This window comes from Sphaeramia orbicularis, chromosome 9 (assembly GCF_902148855.1).
Source record: "Sphaeramia orbicularis chromosome 9, fSphaOr1.1, whole genome shotgun sequence".
Taxonomy (NCBI): domain Eukaryota; kingdom Metazoa; phylum Chordata; class Actinopteri; order Kurtiformes; family Apogonidae; genus Sphaeramia; species Sphaeramia orbicularis.
In genome coordinates, this window is record NC_043965.1 from 33,133,804 (window position 1) to 33,159,438 (window position 25,635).

General features: G+C 38.0%; 1 protein-coding gene across 9 annotated transcripts in view; it reads left to right on the plus strand.

Annotated features, from left to right (window-relative positions):
* The first annotated feature begins 16,262 nt into the window (after positions 1-16,262).
* Positions 16,263-25,635, plus strand: part of pbx3b (pre-B-cell leukemia homeobox 3b) — a 56,553-nt gene continuing 47,180 nt past the window's right edge. For 3 of the 9 annotated variants that reach the window (XM_030143602.1, XM_030143605.1, XM_030143599.1), the window contains exons 1-2: positions 16,264-17,407; positions 17,982-18,061. In XM_030143602.1, coding sequence (XP_029999462.1) covers positions 17,160-17,407; positions 17,982-18,061 — 328 coding nt within the window. In that variant the 5' untranslated portion in view covers positions 16,264-17,159. Of the gene's footprint in view, positions 17,408-17,981; positions 18,062-25,635 lie in introns of all 9 variants that reach the window. The other 6 variants (XM_030143603.1, XM_030143601.1, XM_030143606.1 and 3 more) reach the window with 4 other exon arrangements.

Sequence of the window (25,635 nt, forward strand, 5' to 3'; positions counted from 1 at the left end):
TGAACTCCCTTAGTTCTCTCCATCGGTTCAAAGCAATACCCAGGTTGATCCATGTTTTAGCCTGTGCTCTATCGGTCTCCTGTTTAACTTTCTTCTACTCTTCTTTCGTTTTTCTTTCTTCCAGTCCAGCTCCAGTTCCAGTGTCCACCATTACAACAAAATAAATCCAAGAAATCCCCTTCTTTAGGAAAAAGGACAGATCTTACTCTTCACTTGTTCAGCTTACTTCTCATTGCTAAACTCTGCCCGCCAGTGTGGTGTTTTCACAGTGACGTAAATCTGCCATAAATCAGTCCGGTCCTGTCCAACCCGACCAGGGAAATTGAGAGATAGCATTTGGAAATAACCTATTCTGGCACTGATAATCTCATTTTAAATTGTGGACTACAATCAGGCATATATTTAAAAATGAGACTTTTTCAAGATCACTTAGAAAGTCTTCACAGTCTCTTTATTAAAAAAACTTTATTTAGTGTGACTCAGCGGCAACTGACCTGTCATACAGACAAAGTCTGACACAGCAGGCATTAAAGTCAGATGAGACAGTAATAAGTTCTGAAAGAAAAAGTATTTATGTAGTATTTTTAAAGTGCATTTTAACGTAGGCTTTTTGGAGCCAACTACAGTGGTATTACAACTTTGAGTTACGTCTACATTGGCTTCATTGTGGAACTGAGGTCCTTACCCCATGTGATTAACACATGACCTCACAACCTAAATTACATCAGTTAAATGTAACCCTGATTAAATGAGCCATGGGTGGCCTGGTAGACGTTAAAGATACAGGCTCTGAAAACAGGGGAGAAGACACCCTAAAATGCACACCTTCTTCTTGCAGCTCTTTATACTCAGTCCAAATCTAAATACTATATTTAAATACAAATGACCTGACAACATCTCACACCGCTGTTTTTGTGTTGAGTCTCGGAATAGAGCCATGGCTGATCGAATCTGATCAGTGATGGGTAATTATACCTGTCAATCACATATTTAACCCCCCTACCTACCTGAAAATAACACTGGACTGTGATTAGCCAAGTCTGTGTCACATGGTAGATTTTCTACAGCCAAAAAAACAGAAAAGTGACTCAAATTTGTTTTTCCTCTCATATAATTTTAAATACAATATGATGATTACGGAATTTTTGCCGAGTGATGCTGAGAAATGATCAAACATTGCAGTGTTACAGTGAAAAATCAGACAGTGTAAACCTCACAACAGTAGTGATTACAGTCAGACTGATTATTCAGTATAATGTAATTCATTTTAAAGCACAACCACCAGAAGAAATTTCAACTTATGTTCTTCATAGTATTATTTTTTTTTACCAAAAATGTTAAAATATCACATAGTAAAAAGCGCTTTGTGATCAAACAGTTTCATGTGTCGTAACTGTAATGGATTACATTTATATTTATTTTGTAACGTAGCAATGCTATTGTCATGTAATTAGTTACCAACACAAGAAAAATGTTTCAAGATTTATTTAAGGTTGCAACAAAATTAATTTGTATATGCGGATAATGAGGTAAAAACAAAAAAAAAATGTATAATATGCCAACAAAACAGGGTGGTGAATTATTGTTTTCTATTTGTAAACTTTGAGAATCTATGGCTTTGCATATATTTTAACCTGTCAGGTTTATTCTCATGGCAGGTTAAGAACTATAGTAGAGACAGAAAATGGAGACAGGGGTAACAGAGCATCTGATAAAAATAGAGGTCATAAGGTATTCTTCATTTCGCTGAGTGCTACAGAATTGGAACCACTTGGGATGTTGGTATATAGGACACCCGCTGCTAAAACACCGCCATGCAGCACCATGATTACGACTTGATCCTTCCTCCACTGAAAGCTCATGCTGGCGGAAATCAAGTACCCCGAGGCTTACAGCACGCAGCCCAAGGCCTAAAAGGTAATAGCATGAAATATAGATATGGAGGTGACAGATGTTTACAGTGCGTTGCGAGATGGCATTGAGACACAACACAGTGGCTCCCTCCATTGGAGAGGAACCTGATGAGTAGTATAGTAAAGAGATGGAGTGATATAGGAGGTGCTCCGGCAGTGTTTGCAGGCAGATCATTAGGGCCCCTCTTTAACTCAACCCCCAGTGACAATCTATTGCTCTCCTCCCCTGTCAGCGAATCATTATGGTCTGATCATTAGTGACATCGCCACATGCCCATCACTCAGGCTGGTGCCATATTGGCAGATGAACAGCCTCTGCCCCAGGCCCACTAATCTACAGACTTCAGACAGGGGAGGATGAAGGAATGTTCGCAGAGCATCAAAAAGACTGGACTTAGGCTTTTCAGTCAGATCAGATCTAGACTTCAAGCATTCACATGTGTTACTGGGACCGGTCTGCTATTTACAGTGAATATCATTTCCTTGCCAGTAGTCTGAAAAGGAAGCTGCAGTTTGGTCAAAACAGTCCAAACCTCTCAGGTGCAGTATTTACACGCTAACAGGTCACTATTTACGACTATGATACGATTTAACTAAATATCCAAAGAAATTATATTTTCCTATAAATGTGTCAATTGAATATTATTAACAATGAGTCCTTTCTATAATCATGCTGTTGCATTCTTTGCTGTTTTAAAGCACTCTCAAGTATTTATTTATTTATTTATTTTGCCTTTTTTTAAAACCAAACTATAAAAAGTTTATTGCTGTTGTTGTTTAAACCATTTCATATTAAGTGGCTGAGTTTATGTATAATGAAATATGTCACCTACGCTGTTTTTGATTTTCATTTGTATTCAAGAGTGATATTTTTGTCACTTCAATATTGTTAATTAGTGACATTTAATTATTTTGTTGAAATAACACATAATGTGTGTGACTTTTCTTTTATAATTATTATGAATAAGTGCGAGGCAACGTTGTCCTTCATATCTGTCATAACATCAGCTTTACTTTTTATTAGTGTTTGACTCCAAAAACTTATTTTAAAGTCTAAACTCTTGCAGGGATAAATCTAAGTCTTGGATTTCCAAATAAGTTAAAGTGAACTTTGGAAAAATGAGTTAAAGATGACTCACAAGACATCTGAATATTTCCACGTGATTGAATGAAGCAGTCATAAAAACATGATGTGCTGGGTTTGAATATTTCACCCAGTGAAAACATTACGTTGCTTTGGTGCGGATTTGATGCAGGTTATATATGTGATGCTGTCGTACAGAGTGGAGTAAGATCATTTGTCCAGACTTAAAGCTATTTAAAAAGGAAACTGTTTATTAAGAGGAAACATTTGTCATCATCCATCAGAATTCTGTTTTCTTAATATCATAACTCAAAACTCAACCGTTTAACTTTGCACTCAAGAAAATCACTTACTTTATACGATAATGAATCAAAACTATATATCAACAACACAAATATAGAAAAATATAACTTATTAGTGGCTGTCAAAAAAGATATTTTAATGTGATTGTGAATTGAAATGTTTTTTTTTTTGTTGGTTTTTGATTTTACTTTTATTTTTGTCCATGTTTGCCTTAAACAGAGCAAAGCTGCATAGATCTCTGTTTAACATGTACCAGCGCAAAAAGTAATTAGCTTTGAGCATAATGTTATGATTGATTTCATGTGGAGGAACTTGTGAGATGCATCGAGCTCTGTGCTGTATGTTTCGTGATGATGATGCAATGAGAACAGAAATGCTTGGCCTCTGCTCTGTGACCTGTAAATAATTGATAAATCAATTTTCTTGACGAGAACACCAAATAATGAAGCAACGCAATTCTTATCAATTACATTTTTGTCTTAATTGTTAACTTCACTTAGCACAAAGCTGCACAGTGAAACACCATGCCATTTTTCAATTAAAAGGTCCAGATGTTTTTGGAGGCTTCAGTAGACACAGGCAGTTGTGAGAAATGCTTTATCTGCATTGTAATAATCACTAGAACATCAGCTCCAGGCTGCATTTACATACTCATGTTTTATTCCAACCTTCTTTCTAATGCACCGCTTAATTATACCGAGCGCAGACAATGTCAGACCCCCATAGTCCCAAATTTATTATTGCACTGTGTGAAGCAGCAACCATCAAACCTAGTACCCTCATCACAACATACCACACTCATCACAGCTCCAACACTATAAAACAGAAATCCTGCTTTTAGCACTGAGCATATATCTCATTCCCTGATTTTATTCCTACAAAGTAAGAAAGCTAATTGTTAAAACATGATGAAACTTAAACTGAGCTCCCACTCCAAACCCATTTCTCTGCCCTTAGATGAATGTGGAATATCTCCAATGCAGCTGTTGCATTGTTGTTCGGGTGCAGAATTAAACATGGAAATCTATATGACACCCTATAATACAGACCACAGGGAATATGTGCTCATAAATGTCTTTTTATATCCCTGACAAGGATTTTGTTTTGCAAATAACGCAGCAAAAACACATACATTTAAGAGCACAACAGGGTGCTGCAGTAGGGTGGTTATGCAGAGAGTATTACATTACGTTTTGTGGCTTTTGTAAATAGTTGATTCTCAGCTTTGATTCTCAAACAGGCTGCTCATATTTTAGGATAAAAGAGACATTCCAAGTGCACAGTACATAAAAAAAAGACTTTTTATAGCAATACGAGCCGACATCTGCAGTTTGCTAAGGTCACATGTTCCGTTAGAGTGAGCAGCGAGTGGATCCCCCCTGTATATCCAACAACTCAGCCCTGCTGCACACCAATCCTTCTGAAGACAGCGAAGCATGGAAGAAATATTCTTATTTAGATGAGGGTTCTGTGAGGGGCATAGTATGGCATAACAGAAGACGAATACAATGTACTCTGGCATGCATTGAGAGTTACTCCAATACAGTCCCCTTTACAGAAGGCAATCAAATCTGGCAGTCATGTGTAAAGATACTTATCTGCCCGGAGAGGATTTCAACACCATATTTCTGGGAGAAATGGAAATCAATGCTGACAGCAGCTTGTCAGTGTTATATATTCAGAACATCTGATCTCAATAGAGAAACTTCCCTGAAAAAAGGAAATAATGAAGAGATATTTCGTAGTGAAAGGTCAATCCTCCTATGTTGTGAATAAAGTTAAAACACATAGAGAGCACTAAAAACTTGATAATGCTTCAACTATTCAATATCCTGATGAGAGCAGATATTTCAAGAAAACAGCAATCTTACAGGCATACTCTTACCCACTTCGCATTTCATTTTGCCTCAGGCACGCTCTTGCTTTTGTTAGAAATTTGGCACATTACATTCCCTCACAAATTAGATCCAACATATTTTTGATTTCATAAACAAATACCTCTTTTCTGATATGGGTTTTGAGATATGTTGTTCGGGACTGATTTGTACTCCCTTGACACATCTATAAATTCAGTGTCAAAACTAACAATGGCGTTGCCTTCTGGGGACTCATGAAATATGACAATCCTCCGGTAAAGAGAGAATTTGGCACGGACATAGACACTTTATGAGCTGGTATTCCTGCAAATGTGGAATTATCGCCCAACCAGTGAAATGAGTTCACAATTCCAGCAAGCGGCGTTAATCAGATTTTCCCACCAGAGCTGTAGTTCATTGTCATTGCTAATGGAGCCTCCTCTGCAGGTTGTTGCTCTTCACTAAATTAGTGTGAAGTCTTATCCCAAAAACATTGACTAATACTGCACTTAATCTTAGAAACTCTCAACTCCCATGAAAAATCTCATCTGGAATGACACTGATGCATCGGAGCATTGCCCCGCATTGCATTCATCATGTTCATGACAAAATTAATCTTGATAGACTGAAACCAAATTACACCTGAGTTCTCACCCATTGCTCACCACAACCACTGAATAAATATTTATTGATGATATGTGTAATTTCTCCCGCACGTAGTAAAGTTGTTTAGCACTGTTGAAATATGATAAAAAATAAAGATGATATAAGGAACTTTCAGAGTGAAATGCTGATTTCTTTTTCAGTTTGAACTCTCATAGAGATGATGCTCCCAGGCAAAAAGAGAAAAAGAGCCATGGGCAGTTCCTCAAGGTGGAAAACTTAAAAGACTCTCCTAAAGGCGAGCTGAAAATAAAACAATTAAAAACTCGAGCATGTTTCAGTCAGCACCTCACCTTGACCATGCTGGATGGTGGATTTATAAATATTTCAAATGTGAAGCGGCTACACAAAACATACATTTCATTGCATTTTGTTTTCAGACTCTTTTTAACTTCTGATGCTGGTAAGAAAAGACACAAATCTCTGAAACCTTACAAGGTTAGTGCTTTCAAAATGTACCCATAGGAGCTACTCACAGATTTAATCACCGAAACTCACTGACTGACAGAAACAAAACAGAAAAGGATTACTGTTTACTATTTATCACTAAATAGAGCTATTAATTAACATTTAAATCAAACAGGATTAGACATGATTACAGCGCACATATGGCAATATTTTGCGAATGTTTTCAATAAATCCTCTCCACAATCATTCCTCTTTTTGCAGGAGACCCTATAATTTTATATTATTATAAAGAATTAAAAAACGAGCAGGATTTCCGTTTAGCAGGCTTCATAAGCTATGCAAATTATCTCTCTTCTCTCAGTGAGAATGGAGGGAAAAACACCCATCTTTAGCCCTGCCAACTAAAAACAGACATGCACGGCTCATGTTATTTATCTTCCAAATGAACTCATTTTTCACTACTAATTAAAACATGTTGAGATGAGGAGGAACATGGAAGAAGGAGAGCATTTGTTTGAGTTTCTGCAAAGTCATTCATTTAGACATGTATGTTTGGCTTCTGTTTAAAGAAAGCAAAGTGATGTACGAACACAGAGCAAGTTGTTGTCACTAATGGTGAGAGGGAATCATTTGTATTGCAGCAGTGATGTTGACACACTACTCAGATTGACAGGATTTAAATATCAGGTTTGTCAACTTTTTTTCTTTTCTTAAAAAATAGATCACAACCTTGTTTCTTTAATGTACCTTAATCTACTAGGTACACGGCAAATATGTTTAGATGATGGGTTTTATAGCTTTGTGTTCATGATTAATTGAATAAAATGATGGCATTTCACAAATCATCCCTTTAATTAGGCTGTAAGCGTCAGAGTGACGATGCCGCCTCTGTCTGAAAACATGGAGAAGGGGGTGGGGGTGTACCAGCCTGAGCTTCAGCAGGGGCCGGGGGCCGTTAGTGGGCTTTGGTGGGGGGCGTCGGGGAGAAGGGAGTGAGGGTAGCCAGCGCAGCCCCAGGCAGCCTGTGCTGCACACCCAGGTGCTATTGTCAGCTGGAGTCCTGCTCCAGCTGCTCGCCAAAGATTGATTTAATTATTTCCATTCCCTCTGTCCCTGTGTTTCTTTAATGCTTTGTCTTTTCTACATTGTTGCCTTCTGGCTCTCTCTCTGTATTTTGGCTCCATAATGTACGATCCAAAAGACCTATTGTTAAAACTAATATTCACTTTATACACTATTGAAATTTCTACATGGAAGAAATCTGATTCTTTATAAATATAGATTCTTTTTATTATAAAATAACCAACATTTTCTAAGCTGAATTTTGACACTCTTATCACTTAATCTATTTCCTTTCATTCGCTTCATTTTCACACATAATGAGACAGATTCATTTTATAATTACAGATGTGCTGTATTGTTACAGTCCATAAGTGCTGAAGGAGATTTCTGCTCCACTTGCTGAGTTTGAGGTCGTAGCACTTGTGTTATCAATTCCCAGTGATTTAAATTACTAAAGTTCTTTTTCTCTTATCTGATCTTTTAAAGGGCAATGAAAAGGCCCATCTTTTCACTGAAACCCATCCTCAATCACTGTTAATGTTAACTCCATGTACACATAAGAGGGCTGATAAAGAATCATTAGTCTCGTTAATGGAATCACAGGTCCAATCCCTCTATCCTTTTCTATTGAAAAGCGCTCTTCATTTCAAAGTTGTTCTGCTTTATTAAAGCTCATTACCATTTCTCTTTTAATAAGCACTCTTTAAAGTCATTACCTGCAGTGGAGTTAAAGGCTCAGCTATTAAAAGGTTACTTTAATGTGAATAATGGCTCACCGATATACTCAAGTTAATTACTATTGGATACTGGTTCTAGTTTAAGCTAATGCCTAAACCTTAATGAAAGATATGTCACAGCACAATGAAATGGCAAAAAATTGTTCCTGATCAACAAGACTACTTGTGCTATCGCTCCTCACACAGGCAACATTCTTCCATCTTCACCTCCAAAGCAGCCTTCCAATACATTGAGTTGCATACTAAATGTGTGCTATTTTCCCAGTGCATCAATAGACACATGGTTAGCATGGATAATTGCAATTGAAGTCAATCTTATTAACGTTGTCTTCATCAATCACTTTTCTAACATTATGTCACAGTTAGATATGATACCTTCCTTTTATTCTTGTGCCACAGATGTTTATTTTCCTTCATTAGCAAACAATCTGCAGCTGCAGTGCAATAATTCTGAAGATGTAGTAAATTATGTGACATTTCAGATACTATGTGTTTATATTGTTTTTTGCTCAGAAGCAGCGATTCTGCCCCTGAACTCATTGCATTCTTCAAGTCAACAAATTAGTGCAAAACACCCCCTCAGACACACCAAATATGTGCACATATGCCAAAAAAAAAAAAAAAGGCAAAAATGTCACATCAAATTATGCAACGTTCAGAATTCACTATAATACCGGCCCCTTATTATGACACCTTTGAACTCTGTGTTTTTTGCCTCTTTCAGGGCACAGGGTCAGATGATGAAAGCAGACCTCTACATTTCAAACAGTTTTAATTCACAAGTGAAAGGCCTAATTGCAGTGATCTGTGCAGAAGGCCAAAGGTAAAGGCTCCAGAGAAACATTAACCTTGAGAACTTAGTGCAGCACACTTTCCAGAGAATTTTGCAGTCGGAGTTGGGGAGAGAAAAGAGACGAGACTCAAAATGTGGAAGAAATTTCACCAACCATGGCAAGCGAGGTGCTGCTGATGTTATCCCTCCGCGCTCCCCAGTTAAAACAAAACCTCGACACGTTCTCTTATGATCACTAACCTTCTACCAACCCTCTGGGAGACTGACACAGTAATTACTGAATTTTTAGGTGCACTCTCTGACACACTGAAAACCTCTCAAATCAGCAGTTTTCTCTAATTCGCATATCATCGCAAGAAAAATAATTACAGCCACGGTGACATCATCAGTTGACAAATTACACATAGTCCTAATTGCTAAAGAGCAAATTCCCTTAATGTTTAATATATAAAAAAGAAAGCATCATTCTAAAGCTCCTTTTTTTATTTTTTCTGGAGTGAAATATGTGTCGAATTCATGCACAGAATTAATGTGCACCAAATGCACCACATTAGCATTTTCCAGTGATACGTTTCCCTCTCTCTTAAGGTCATGTGGCTTTAACAGGAGGCTTAAGTAAGACTCATGTGCATGTGTATGACCCATTTCATAAATCCCAGCGCCTCCTCGGTGAGATAGTGGATACTAAATGTCACAAACCAGTGGGTCATCTAATCCCTTTTCCTCGACAAACTGCATTAAAACAATGATAAGGAAGAAGCAGCGGTTTCGTTGGGGGGGCTTCACCGCGCTAAAACACTCTGATGACAAAAAACATTTTCCATCATGTCAACAACAAACGGTGCATTCATGAATAGGTTTGTTGAGATGTGGTGGACAGATGTTGTTATAGACACTGGTCTTCATGGTTGACAGATTATTTGCAGAACTTCAATGTATCTTTGAAGCCCAAGGGTCGCCCACTGCCAACCAAACAGAAATGGCACTGTCAGAGAAAGGATGGACAGGCGACTTCCAGCAAAGAACGGCATGATGAAAAGACACAACATTGCGTCTTGATCAAGAGCAGGAGGCTTCTATTGTGCATTGGCTTTTAAGATCAAATATTTCAGAGGGAAATTGGCTCCAACACAGACTGTATGTTGGTGTACTTCATAAATATTGTGCTCTATGTTTCAAATGAATGTTTTCCTAACAAGACGAACGGGACACAGACAGACATATTCACGTGAACATGTTTGAAGAAAGCTGACAATAAAAAAGTACAATCTAGAGACTTCATAGAAGCTAAAAATAATATTAATAATAATAATAAAAAAAACTCTGAGCATTTATTAGATTTCTCTTGATTACACAAACTAAGATGACTGCTGAGATGTACCTGATCTTTCTTGTTCTTTCTTTTTGTTTTCATTTATCTTTTCTTTGAGCTCTCCATACAAGACATGTAAAAAAAAAAAAAAAAAAAAAAAAGACAGCTATTGGTGCAAATGGTCACAGCTTGTCACTAGTCAGACATTAATGAACTCACCAATGAGTTGTTAGGTGCAATAGGATTATTTTCTGCCAGGCATGTTTTTAAGAGAAATAATGGATGACAAATGTTTGGCAAGAAGAAAAAAAACAACTGTTTTAACTGCTTTCTGGCAAGTGGTGTCATAGCATGTCAAACTGCGATATTTAAAGTAAACCTTATTACACTGCTTACTGCTATAAAAGGGGATTTTAAGCTTGTGGCCATTTCTATATGCATATGAATTTCCACTTTCCAGAATCTGGAACTAATTCTAAAAAGAGTGCCTTTTCGCATAGCTCATAATTTTTTCATTTCATGTAATCTGGTCATTTTTATGCTGCAGAAGTAAAGGCATCATTTATTAAAAGTAACACTGAGCTCTGGCTCTACTGAATGTATTTTCAGGGTTTACAGAGAAATTTTGTCATGTGCAAAAAAAAAAAAAAAAATGTATTTTTGCCTTCTTTTGGTAGAGCTTCATTAATTTTTTATCCAGCTCGAGTGTTTGTTTGCACCTTGTAATTCTTTCAAGCTCTGAAGAGTTTTGATATGATAACTCTTTTAGATAAGACAAGCTATTTCTGAACAATGCACAATCTACTGCTCATACTACAGCCTTCTCTTCAATTGAGGGAAAAGATAGTAACACTGCACCTCCATAAGAGCCTCATAAAAATAATGAAACTGTGATGCTGGCTGCACTTTCTGCTTCCAGCAACACTACATTTGAACTGTATGTCGACAAAGCAACAAAGTCATCACTATCTACAGCTCGCGCTTGCATTATGCTGATGAATGGAGAGCCCTGCCAGATTACTTGATTTGATAAGCAGTACAACCCATCGGTAACATAATACATCACAAATTGTTTTGTCAACAATTTATGATGCCATTTATCAAATGACCATCGCAGTGGGCTGAGTTATGGTGTCATAGCTGGCATAATGTCAATACTCAAGCTGAGTTGAGGGCAGTCTGGCCACAGTGATTTAGACACGCTACACTATGACCTCTTTGGAGATTTTCTCTTCATTACCAGGCAAATTGATGTTGAAGGGAGAAAAAGTTGTAAAATTTAATGTTTAAATCTTTACAATTAAATATATGAAGGAGATAAAGCAAGTGAGATAAAATCCAAAGTCAGTGTGGTGGACATGCAAAAGTTCAGTGGAGACTTAAGATTTTGCAGAGAAATAAATAATAAAAGTCCTTGTAATATTACTAAAAGTATGCTTTTTAATTACTGCTTCTAACATTAATTTTCTTCTATGTGACCCACCTCCTTCTGGCTTTTTACTGCATAAAAGTTCTAGAAATCTGCAAGTTTTATGACGAAAGTCTTGCAATCAACGTCTGATGTTATTCTTCTCTTGGGAATCAATTTGGGCTTCAGCCTGGATGACAATTAAAATGTAAAGCCTTAAAATGCCTCCTCAAGTCAATCTGTGTCTGGTATTGACTAGAATATATGGCCCGTGTCCAAGCCACCACCGATGGCCAATCTTAAAGGTTACTGCAACCACTACATGTACCCACATTAACAGGACACTCACCTCTCTGGGTTTATGGCCTGTGTAATAATTTTAAGCAAAGAGAGAAGTGCATTCAGTGGAGACAGTAACAGCGAGAGTCGAGGGAGGACAAGTATAGTATGATTGATCGCAGTGAGCAGTATAGCTGTGTACCTCTCACCTTCCCCTCCTGATTACTGCCTGCTTCTGATCTCTCACATCTGTCTTGACTTCCTAAAGAAACAGATTCTTTAGATATGATATTTTGCGCTGTTGGGATTACAACTTTATCAAAAGGTTGACCTTTTATGCAACATCCAGCTTGAAGACCTGTCCGGTATGACCGTGGTGGGACACGGAGCGCTGCCTCTTGAGAAAGCTGGAGTTACAGTAAGTGTATTGATTGAGGCCACTTTGATTTTTGTTGTTTATGAAGAGGAGCTGCTTCTTTGGGATGTTTATCACCAACATTTTTCCTCTCAGTCCAGACTATCAAAGCACAAAGTCGCTTAATTTACTCATGTCCAGCAAACACTACATGAGATGAATCAACTCTCCAACTGTGCATTTAACATTCTTAATGGTTTATTAGTTTACCTCCCAAACTAACACTTATCATTTAATAACCACAGGGGGAGTTAACAACTCATTAGCAGATATATCATTGCCTACATTGTTACCTATAAAGCAGACTACTCTGTGTGAAGCAGACGCTTGATATTTTGACCTTTGATTATCAGCTCTGACACATATATGGGAATTTTTAAAGGCGCGTTTCATTACCACAACAAAGAAGCAGATCCAACAAATATTCAGGCTTCATCTCTCTGGTATCTCAGTAATGAAGACAAAGTGCATGAATACCAGCGACAAATACCAGGAAATAAATAAGAATAAAGTATCCAAACCAAATGAAAGACGGTTCATAATTGGGTTAGTAATGTCTCTGGCACCGTCTGCTCGGTCATTTCCTCCAATCTGCCTGAGCAACAGGGGATCATACAGGCGACACTCAGACCAGGAGGTATCTCGCTGCCGTGTGACAGGTTGCCTTCACGACGCTGCTGCATTCTTTCATCAGGACTCTGCCATCATCAACGCCATTTCTGACAGAGGGACCGAGCTCAGAGAAAGACGAGCCCCATCTTCGGATGTACAACACGAAGCGATTTCACAAATCTTTTAATGATTTGTGACCCCTTTGTGGACAGCGAAATTGTGAAATCATGCACCCATAACTTCTCACTTAATCTGTATTACTCTCATCACAACAGAGCAAGCCACTCTATCAGTAAATGCTAATCTCCTAATTAACAAGCTAATTAGGCAATTACAGCTTTGCAGAAGGATGCCTAAATGAAATATGACAACACAGTCACTTTCTACAGCACCTGTGGGTCTTTTCAGATGTTACAATGAGAAGCATGATGACAAAGTGTTGTCTCTACACTCCTAGGTGCTTATTCTTATGCCTTGCTTAGCTCATTTGTGCAAATATTGTCATTTGATTTATCCTAATGAACAGTACATGTGGAGACAACTTGTCAAATCACACATAATATTTATTCTTTTTTTTTTTTTTTCACAAACTGACCTGGTTCATTTTTAGGACATGTTTGTGCTTTTAGAAGTGTTAAAAGGAAAAGCAAAAATCAGTGCATAGACTCACTCCTCAGTTATGTAAACTCCTTGGTCTTACTGTGAAGAGCTGTCATATATGGAAATGAATTATGTTGACATATGACTGAAAACAACAGTGAATAGGCTTGCAATGCAATACAATGAAGAATCATGCACTGCAACAGAGGAGAGGAGCCGGAGCTGTACCTTTGAGCCCTTTTTGACAGGTATGTAGTGTGACTTGACAGCTCAGTATTTCAATGATAAATGCAGTAGTCCTGGGACTCCCATTCACTAAACTCAAGAGTGTGTCGCTCCGGTACTTCAAGGTCAAATGAATGAGCAGAACCACACAGCCCTCGGACACGTGATTTTTTTTTTTTTAGATTTTTTTTTTTTTACGTATTGAAATTGTCTAATATATTATTCATTGATGTGTTGTAAACATCAATAAATTTCAGTGACAGATTTTTTTTAATTTTAATCATGGCACATTATGCAGTGATGTTTTTATTCATTACAATAAATATCTGTAAGTGTGATCTAATTTTTGTTCTAACTAAATGCAGTTTTCCAAATTTAAGTGTATTTTTTTTCTACTTTTATTCTGAGACAGCTTGAAACACCATCATCCCAGACCCTGAAGTGCAAATGGAAAACCAGACAGGTGACAACAGGGCACTGAACACTGGTTGATTGGTTCATGGCTTAAAATAAAATGTACCTCCTTCAGTTGCTCAGCTCCGACTCATTTCCTGGGAAAAGACCACGTCATACTTGAGAGTCTTTTTTTTTTTTTTTTTTTACTTTATTATAATGGCAACATGTTAATATCCATCTTTACTCACTGTGCTCAGAAGTAACATATTTGTCCTGATATGCAACAAATAATGAAATGCTTTAGGATTCACACTGGTCACATGGTGCAGCTTTTGTCTGTTCTCTTTAGAAATGCACAGGTTAAGTGAATCATTCACTGTTTAAACATTATGTCAGCATTACACAAATTTGCATCCACTGGAATAAAAGAAATAATCCAACAGCTTCCTTATTGGTTTTTAAAAGGATTCTCCACTTTCATTTAATCCATGTCTCATTCTGCAGAGGTTTTCTGCTTACTTTTACTGAGCATGACAAGGATTTTATTTGACATTTTATCTCTGTAGCTGTTGCTCTTTTATCCCACTTTAGTCTTTTTCTATTTCATACCAACAGGCATTATCTCTCTCTTTTTTTTTTTTTTGCCATAAAACTCTTCTCTCTAAATCTGACCCAAAGGCATCCTGTACTAAACACTAAAAGTTGCAGGGACCTGTTCATGTTGATAGAGGTGATTATTTGTCCAGAGTATTATGTCAAAAATCTAAGCATTAATCAAGAAAATTCTACAGTGTGTCTTTAAAAGTTATGATTTAACAGTAATATAACAACAGAACACTTTTTGTAGCAGCATAATAATCAACAGGCTGAATAAACCAGCTATTCCCAAAAAGAGGAACTAGTGAATTTTATTTTTTTTTTATAGACCTTTTGCAGTAGAATTGTTCACCACCACCAGTAACACCTGTTGTGCAAAAACTTATTGCTTTCTCAGCAGATTCTGTTCCTTAGAATAAACCCTGGGCCATGATGATGAAAGTTGTCAGGACTCCAGTTTCTGTTTGGCTCATCAGTGCACAACCCCACAAAAAGAAATGTCACCGAATAAGAGAAAGGCCAAAATGTGTCTAGGACTGTCCACATGGAATTGCAGTGATGAAAACATTGCACATTTCTTGAAATGATCTTGGAGATTTTTATAAATGCATGAAAATAAGCAACAACATAAACATAGATAGAGTAGATGGAAACTGTGTTTTACAGTGGTCATGAAGTGTTATCTTTTTAACTTAAGGTTACAGCCAAACATGTTTTGTGTAAAAAAAATAAAATAAAAAAAGTTCTTTACAATAGAAATGTATTGCACAAATCACCCCCTCTAACACCATCTGCAGTTCCATACTCCCACAGAAACATTCTACACACTTATCATGAATAACCCCATGATAGAGACGAACTCAACAACAATGGTCTTTTTCTTTTTCTTTACAAATCCTGGATCTAGTTGCATATTGTAGCGGTACACAGTATATTTGCTGCCTTGCATCCAGCTCAACAACTTGTCTGCTACCATAGCAACTGCGGAGCAGCACTGAGCAGCGCCGCCTGTTTGTGCAATGGATGTCACTCGTAGCAACGACCAATCAGAAGTTCCCATCCTTTTGTAAGAGCGGTGTGAAGATGGAGGGATGGAGTGGGTGGGCTTTCAGCATCATGCATCTGCCAGTAATAGGACACACGGATCGTCAGTCTTCGTCATTCTAGCCTGGGATTGGTCGAGGACCTTTACTTTCCAATAATATAAACATGTCTACTGCTTGCCTGGCTTGAACCAAGGCTTACAAGGGACTATGCAGTTCTACATCAAACTGTATAAAAACTCTCATTATGTATTTGCCTGTGTTGTAGCAGGGGTAAATCTTTATTATTTGTAGAGAATATGCACATAGCTGCACGTGCACGCGTGAGGAAACGAGGATACCCTGCAACCGCTGCTGCAAGAAACAGAGAGGGGACTCTGCCGTGCTTTCATCATTATAATCACCATCCTAAGTACTAGCTCTTAACATTTTGTTTTTCGGTGTTCAGGCGAGAAGTGACAAGAATATAGACCCCTCCTCTGCAGGGCGGAGCGTGCATTTTCATTTCGTATTTTGTATTTTTTTTTTTTTTAAATTTTTTTCTTTTCTTTTTTTTTCTTTTTTCTTTTTTTTTTTTTTTTTTTTACCCCTGTTCCCTGCTCTGACACGTCTGCACTGAGTGAGTGGCATTGGCACACTGTCAATCGCTCACTACCGCTGCCATCAAACAACATAAAACACACACAGGCAGAGGCTGGAGCTCATAAATTTCAGCAGGGCAAGATATTTTTTGCGCATCGCCTTTATACAGCGTTGTACCCTAATTAATTTCTTGTCGCGCTTGCTTTTTTTCTAAAAAAAAAAAGAAAAAATCCCAACTTTTTGTACATTTCATATTTTTATAGTCACATTTGGACACCTATGCCGCAGATTGTGTATTTTTTTGAAATACTGTCAATTGTTGCGGGAATCATTTCTGCACATTTATAGTTGGCAACACCTGCAAGCCTAAGATTTTTTATTTGTTTACACGTTTCCACATTGGATATTTTGTTGCCGGTGATTCGCGAGGAGGATTTTGGACATTTTGGAGAGGAAATGCGCCGGGAATCCCAAGAAGAGCGCTAATAAATGAGAGATCACCAAGGAGCGTTTCTGTCTATATCACCCGTCAAACCCCAGAGAAAAGACAGATTGGCATGAGGATTCGTGCGGGATACGATGGACACCGACCGTCAATTTTGACAAAGAAGTTTTAATAAGAAAAGAACGATTTATGCATTTTTCTACAAACACGTTTACGCGTTTTGGCACTTTGGAACGTGCGTAAAAAAGCGAGAGGACAGCAACAACTTGGACACAAGAATTACGCTAAACATCATTTATAGTCTGCATCTTTTAAAAAAAAAACAAACAAAAAAAAAAAAAAACGTGTTTGGTCCACATCGGTGAAGAACCACACATCCCGTACATCTATTCTTGTCTGCGGCATATGCTATAGCCCATTTCGTATATGAGTTTTTCAATTTGTGTGGCTCAGTGCACAGACTCTTTAGCGGCTAATATGGACGATCAAGCCCGGATCATGCAGTCGATCGGCGGTGTCAGTCTTGCTGGCCACTCGGTACAAGGAGGCATGGCACTGCCGCCTCCACATGGACACGATGGGACAGACGGAGACGGAAGAAAACAAGACATTGGTGACATTCTGCATCAAATAATGACCATAACTGATCAAAGTCTGGACGAGGCGCAAGCAAAGTTGGTTGATTTATATGTTTTATTAACTTCGCACTCCAAAACACTGAACGCATCATTATAGAGATGTGGCCCGTTTAACTTAACTCCCTCATGCATAACAATAGGGTCGAGTGTCTTTAATGATAATCCCACACTGAGGTGCATTTACTGCCTCAACAGGGATCAAACATGAGAAAGTTGTCTGTGATGGAACCAGAGCATTTTTGATTATTTAAATGTGAACCAGAGTGAGGTTGAGTTAAAAGTTGCTGTGCATAAATGTCCTGTAGTTGTTAAAAAAAAAAAAAAAAATGCCACAAATCAGCAAAACTACAAGTGGTACTAAAAATAAAATGTCAACAGACTCATTTCATCACTACAACTGTAAATTAAAATGCAAGAAAAAAAATTTGTCTAATCAGCAGAAAGTGACTTTTTTTAAAGTTTGAGAAACCTACAGTAAATAAGATTTGAGGGATGCTGATAGACTGGAACACTAGGAATAAGTAAACTTCATGTCTTAAGTTATGTCCTTGTAATTGTTCAAAATGTGTAGCAGTGAACTTATTTCACTATTTTATTTTGTCTTATACTGAAACAGGAAACATGGACTGAACTGTCACAGAATGAAACCAGCACTCTTCAGCGTTCTCTGTGAAATCAAAGAAAAAACAGGTAAGATTCATGTGCAAGTGTGTGAGAAATATTTAAGTCAAAGAAAGAGGGAATATCCGAACTTATGTACAATTTTACCTCCCAGTGATCTTATGGCAGCCAGCATCCAGGTTACAGGGGACCTCTGCCCAAATCAATCAATCACTGTTTTTAACATGCCTTTGTGCACTACAGAAACAGTACTGTTGTCAGAGCGCAGGTGATTTTTTAAGTGAAGGTGCTTGTGTTTTTACAGGAGCATCTTTTCCATCACTGTATGTTAGAATTTAAACAGAAAGGGAGCTCCAGCTTTCAACCCCACTACTCTGGCACTGAACAGGATGGGGAAATCCCGTAGCATATGCTTTGCATAGTTCAGATCACACAGAATTCATGCTTTATAACCAAACAATTATGACATTTAATATAGAGTATAATGGCAAACACATGTTCAATTAATAATTCACTTGTAAATGAAATTGCAACCTGACTCTCCTGCTTTTCTAAAATTGTAAACACTTAGTCGAGAGGATGCAAATATTGAAGCTTGTAGAAGAGTTTTTTTTGTTTTTTTTTTAAAGATTAGTATTTTTAGATTTTTAAAAATTTTTTAAATTGACGCATATGACATGATTACACTTAAGTCTGTCAATTTCTTATGACCATACAAGGTTGGAAACTTTATGCCTGCAAATTTATATAATAGTACTATATACACATATAAGATATAGTTTAAGATACAGATTAATTTACAGCTGTTTTTTTTCCACCTATTTTTTTCCTGTAGTAGTTATTTTTAATAACTCAAACTTCATAGTGTAATATCAAGTGCTCACTTCAGTGGAAAAAGATGTTTTGTCAATTTTTTTTCCAAATACTTGCAAGACACATACATTTAAATGATCAAATTTATTATGTTTTCTCGAAAAATATATTTTTTAGAGTCTGTATTTATTTTGTACTGTATTTACATGTCCGTGCAATTAGTGTTAATGGAAATACTTGCTTCATATATTCATGTTGTGGAGCGTTACATATTTTAATTTTGAAAATAATTCAAAAGAATAATTTCTGAAGCAACAAAAAGGAGAAAACAATGCTGTATAATTTAGTAAACCTGATGGTCTGTCAGATTTGTGACCTTTGTGCGTTTTATGAGGAAATAGGCTTAGGGGAGATCATAAAAGTTTATGAACTTCCCCAACACAGGTGGCGTCTGCAGAGGCAGGAGAGGGTCCAGAGTGTATCCGAGCTGCTCTGCTGTTTGAGCCTGTTGAGTTCAGACAAAGCAAGAAATAGAGCAAGAGAAACAGAGGACACAGGTCGCACATGATGCCAGGTTCTATATGTGCGTGCAGTCACTGATTCCATGTGAAAATGTTTTTACATCAGTGCATATGTTAAATGTAGTCCAGCGTGAAAGTGCAGCGACCCACTTTTTTTTTTATTGTTAAATTTATTTTACATTTAAGGAAAGTTGGAATTTGTGTCTTTGCATGAGCGACCTAAATTATCTCGGTTTGTTTGTTGAAACTTTTCTGACGGCTCCAGTGGGAATGTCTCTGCTTTAAAACAGGCTCTGGAGTTTAAACACTTAAATTAACATTAAAAAGTAGACATAAGTGACCGTAGTATAAAATATGTATGTAGATGTGAGTGAGTGCATGTGTCTCAGTGTGAGGGTTTGAGAACGAGACGAGGCAGAGGAAGAGAGGGAGAACGAGGTTGTGTGTGTGTGTTTGTGTGTGTGTGCATGGTTAACCTGTGGTTTAGAGTCACAGCCTCCCCCTCTTAGCCATTGACAGAGCTCAGCTGGTCTGGTGGCCTTGTTGACCGGCCTGTTTTTCCAGCACACAGTGAGCCTTTCACTGGCTCCTGTAGCATCGTTCAGAGGGCTTCCTTGGTCCTTTCATGTCCCCTCATATGGCACAGGGGCTGCTGTCTTTTAGCCATGGGATCCGCTGGGGATGAAAATTACTTTTAATAATAAATTTGAAAGCAGTCCAAGAATCATCAGTGTAATTACTGTGCGCATGTATCAGTTATCGAGACGCATTGTCTAGTGAGCGGATGAATAGTGAGGCTAAGGTTCGACTTCAAAGCTTTAGATGTTTTATTACACATTTTTCATGAAAGTATTATTTTGCGATCAATGGTGAGGCCAAATCTAGGTGATGAGAACAATGTGAGAGTTGATTTTCTTTGTCTTTTGAAAGAGAGGAAAACAAGTGCATTTTGTAGTGATATTAAGATATTCTGAAGACTTTTAAGGCTGTTAAGAAGTTTCTGGCACTCTTCTGACTGCTATTGTGGAGCTACAGCATATTTCTGCATTGCTAATGCCCTAGAAGTATTAATTCACTTTGATATGCTAATTAGAGAGCATTATGCAAGAAATGAGATTAAGTGGCAGCATGAAGTCATTTGCCTGTCACTAAATTGAGTGTTTTTAGCAGGAGGGTTTTTTCCCCTAAATTTCCTTGGTTTTGCATTTAAATAAGCTAAATGTGAGATTTGGATGACAAGTAGTGTTCTTTGTCCTTCAGTCTGTGATGTGTTTTTCTTTAGCTATATATGTAAAAAAAAAAAAAAAAAAAAAAAAAAAGCAATTAAAATTGTTTTATTCCCGATCATTTTCCTTTCCGTTTTAGCACAAAGGACACATTCATGTTGTACCTTTTTCCCTTGGGCTGTATGAGAAGACAATGGATGCATTCAGTGAAAATTGCCTACAATTCAGATGAGTTTTGCAGTTATTCCTCTGTGCTGGGTTTGTTTTATCCTGCTGGCTACTCCCTTGTCTTGCTCTCATGCTTGGAAGAGAGGCTCACAGCAGCAGCAGTGGGAGCGGCAAGAATAACAAAGGTGAAAGATTACCTCCATATGGTATTTCTGACCAGGAAAAGAGAGGTTCTGTAGCAAGACTCCTCTTTGATGTGAGGTTTAATCAATAGAAAGAGATTACAGAAAACTATTACAGGCTAAATCACGGAGTGCCACAGAGAGGCTTAGCCCTCTCCACAGCTCTCTCAGCTGCATGGCGCTTCTTTTGGCTGCGTATTGACTTGTTGTTTTCCTGACCTTTGACTCGTCAGGTTCAGAAACGGGGGGTCTGGAGAGGTAGGAGAGAGAGAGAGAGAGAGTGTGGCAGATTCAGCCTGATAAATGCTCCGATCCAGTGTTTAAAACAGTGGATTAGGGAGGGACTACTCTCACAGTCCGAGCCAATGTCGGCGTCCTGGAGCACAGATTTGATTTGTCTTCTGCCAGCCGCTAAACATGCTTTCATCTGTGTTTATTAGTTTGCCTATGGTATATGTAATGTTGAGCTGAGAAGACCGTGTTAACTAAATACAGTTCAGGATGAGCCTGTAATTAACCACATGCAAGGCTGACTAAAAGCATTACCTGGAGTAAATAGAGTTAGGACTGAGGAGGTAAGCATTTCTGAAATCTACTGGGAACATTAATTTCAATGTTCCCTGACATAGTTAATGAGCCCTCTCATTCCTAACGGGTTATTATTATTATTAACACAATTATTATTAGTACTAATAAATATAAGCTAAATGTAAGCTTTTATGAGGTCAACATTTATTCAATACACACATTTATTAAAAATACCTTATATATAAAGCTAATGTAGCCTGTGTAAAAAACTACATATGTATATATTAGTTTTGAAAAACCTCCAGTAAACGCCTGACAGAGAACAGAAAGCTATTCAGCAGGAGAGACAATTGACTTTGGCTGCTTTTTGTCTCAGAGAGCCCCAGTGATGCGGCTGCAGTGACTAGATAGTGTTGTGCCGAATGGCTCACACACAGCTGGGTTCCTGACTGGCTCAATGGCAGGGCCACTAGTGCTTCCTCCTCTAAAGCACGAGAGGGACCGGGAAGATGTGCCTATTATCTAAGAAGCTCCCAAATACCCACCATTTCCCATCGGTTAAGATGAAAACAGGGAGAGCCAGACAAAGAGGAAAGGGAGAAAAAAAAGAAACAAAGCCTACATATCAGTTTCATTTGGAAGGCTAAATGCTTTTTTTGTTGTGGCGATAGATACCTTTGTGCCGGTGCTGTCTGGTATCTGTACAGCTCCTCAAATCTGGTTTTTGTACCATGATTCAGTGCTGTCCCTCCATCTGCACACAGGATAACCCATCTTGCACATGTCTCTCCCGCTCCCCCTGCATAGCTTGAAGCGTTTTCTGCGGGCTCCTGCACGATCAACAGCTCATAATTGTTTTTTGCACATACGTTATGCAAATGAGTCTTTATGGCAACTGGCATAACAATTAGCATCCTCCAACAATATTTTAGTAGGTTAATTGCGAAATTTCTGAATTGTACATCTGAGTTGTTAATTAGGCATGACAGAGGTGGTGAAATAGTTATCTTCAGGCGGTGGCAGCCAGCAGAGGCTGCTTGGGATGCAAAAAGGAAGGATTGATTGAAATTAGTTTACAGCAGAAGGAGCAGGGCTGTTGGAGACTCTTTGCATGCCCCTCTTCCTTTTTATGGTGTCTGTCTGTCGCTGAATATAAAAATAAAAACATGAGGAAGCCAGGAAGAAGCTAGTTTGAACGTTGACCCGCTGTAGAAATAGATTGCACTCTTGTGTTGATTTGAAGAAATGCTTGATGAAAACAGAGATGTGAACGATTAAACTTGTTCTCTTGTCAGGGCTCTGGCATGAGTTAGCAAGATTTTTCTTTAATGCATCAGTGGAGCTGTGCTCTTGTCAAAGCAGTAAAAGACCTTTGACCTTCCAGACATACTCCAACCAAATTTTCCTTTTTCAAAAGTTGGATTTTGTACTACTTTTAAGTGACTTTCGATATCCTGCACTTTTCATCTGACAAGTAAAAACATGTCAGATTTTGTGCTTCGTGAATCTTAACAGTGAAAAACAACGGCAACAAAAATAAATTAACTTCTGATACACTTATGATTAGGATGTAATATTATATAATGGCCTTTTGTTTCAGTATGTATTTAGCACTGTGCATGATATGCTTGCTTTCAACTCCGCCTCAAATTTATTCAGGACTAAAAGATTTGTTTTTTTCACCCTCCGTGAGTCTCCAGTGTCATGATGTTCATTACTGTGTCACTAGATGGCCAAGCTATGTAATGCCATAGAGCTGGTTATTAGTGTAAAAAGGGTTAGAGTGAAAGACTGGTGCAAAGCAAGTCCTCTCTCAGTAATGACTCTGCTATTTATAGGTCCCTATTTCATTAGCTCTAGTGTTTCAGGGAAGAGTTTTCCTCATGGGACAATAGACACCATGATGTTCATTTACTCTGTACACATTACATGTGGACAACTAAATGACCTATCATTTGTAAGTGCAGGAACAATGAAAACAGTCATGTTTTCGCCACTCGTTTTGTTTTCGTTCAGGTAGCCTTTTCTGTAATTCAACCCTTTGATAGATATACTGTTACTTAAATGTTTTGTAGACGGTTAAATGTCTGTACTCTCGACGATCCTTTAGCGTGTGTGGGGGTGTAACTCCTACAGGTGATGGATTTTGTAGATATAGTGATGCAGGAATTAGCAACGGAGGCAGCAGTGTGTAAATATATGCATTTTAAGTCTCAATTTGAAGATTTCACAGTGTAGAGACAGACAGCCCTGCAGACTGACACTTGTTACCAGTGTTTGTTCACCAACACAGAATAATACATTGTCGTCACCTTTCTTTTCTTTTCACGAGAACGTTCTATAAAAACCAAAAAAAAGGGAAATCTGCGCTGTCTCTTCCTCATTTACAAGCTTGAAAATGAAGCCCCTCTTCCCATTGTTCCATATGCCATTGTTCCACATGTTTCATACATTAGAATGATATATTGAAGGCAGAAATGGGAAAAAGACTGCAATGCAATGAAAATTTAATCAGCGTCTTCTGCTGCTTTAATAAGGCAAATAATTCTTATTGGCTGCTGTGTTAAGATTTCTAATATTTAATTCATAACAAACCTTGCATTATTCTGCTTTTGCCCTAAGACAAGCTCCACTCTGCTGCCTGCCAAAAGGCAACCATGGGGAAAAAGATGTAAAAGGAACTGCACACTGAGCATTTTTCTTTATCAGTTATGGCATGATACCAACATTTTTTATTGATGATATTTTTGAATCTAAGAGTATACGCAGAGTAAATATAATTAATTGTATTTCTGGAACTGATGACAGAAAAAGCGTACAGGCTGCTACCTGGTGAACAAATATCCAACTGTTTGTAATTTTTTCAGAGGTCAGTGAAGTTTGACCATTTACTAAGCATATCATCTTTTATTTTCTTAAGTCCTTGAAGTTCATTTTTGTGTCTGAAGTAATGGAAAGATGGCGAGGGGCCAGGATCTAGGTGCTGGCTCATGTTACAGTGAAACGGCGGGCCCTGTTTTCGTCTCTCGGTGAAATGGCTTAATTGGTGTCAGAGCCCCAGGGATAAAGGCCTCTTGCTCTGAAACACAGCCACACAGGCCCTGTCTTCCCTCAACCAGGAGGAACGGCCGGCGTCTGCTGGTGAATGAGGACTAAGCTGTGGCATAACAATACCAAATGATGTTTGGGATGACAGAAATTAATATGCGCTTGCTCCCAGAAAGCTATGATTAATGATGCCGAGCAGGGGAATGCTGTCCCTCCTTTTACTCCTCTTTGATGGGGACTGAAAAGCAAAAAAAGGCTGGTTTCTCCTCTCTTTAGAAAGTGGAGGTCATCCAGAGTACATTACTGCTATTCTTCTCTGGCTTTTTCCTCAAGCGGGAGTCAGGAAAGGACTGAGTGTTTGTAATGAATTTTGGAATGATTCACTAACATGGAGAGGTAGTGTATTGTTCTGTGGTGTGTAGCTGAGAGACACTAACCCACATAAATAAAAATAAAAAAAAATCCATGATTCTGATTTGAATAATTTCACGTCTCATTATAATAATTCCAAACACATTTATATAACCTGTGTAAAAAAAATTATCCATTTTATTTTGCTGAAAAAACGACGCATTTCTAATTTTAATAATTATAAACTTTGCAACTGACGCTCATGTTTTCATATGAAATTTTATACACACACACATTGATTCAAAGCCAAACATGTGAACAAAATGGTGGTGTGCTGTTGCCATGATAATGATCTGTATCTGTTGTGTCCTAGGAGGAGACACATGAATATTTAATTGTGTCTGCTAGAGAGATCCCCAGACCCTTCTGTTCATTTCTTACTTTCTCTAATGTGTTTCTACGCTCCCAGGTACTTCCTCTCTAAGTAATGGAGAATTAAAGCGTGCATTAAAATGATATAAATTGCAATGTAAGGGATTTCTAAGGACATTTGTCTCTGCACAATGCGATGGAAATTCAAATAGCAAGTTTTGACAACGGACATTCTGCTGACACGGTGTATTTGCCTCATGTTGGCTTCTCAAATAAGCATTTCCTCTGTCAAAGTGATTGATATGTATTAAGCATGCACTTTTTACATCATGGGGTTCTGGAAGATGATGTGGGTGCAAGGATATGAGTTTTAAACACTGAATGAGTTCCCCCTCATATTGATCTATTTGTGTTCCCGGAGTGGCAGGTGCTAT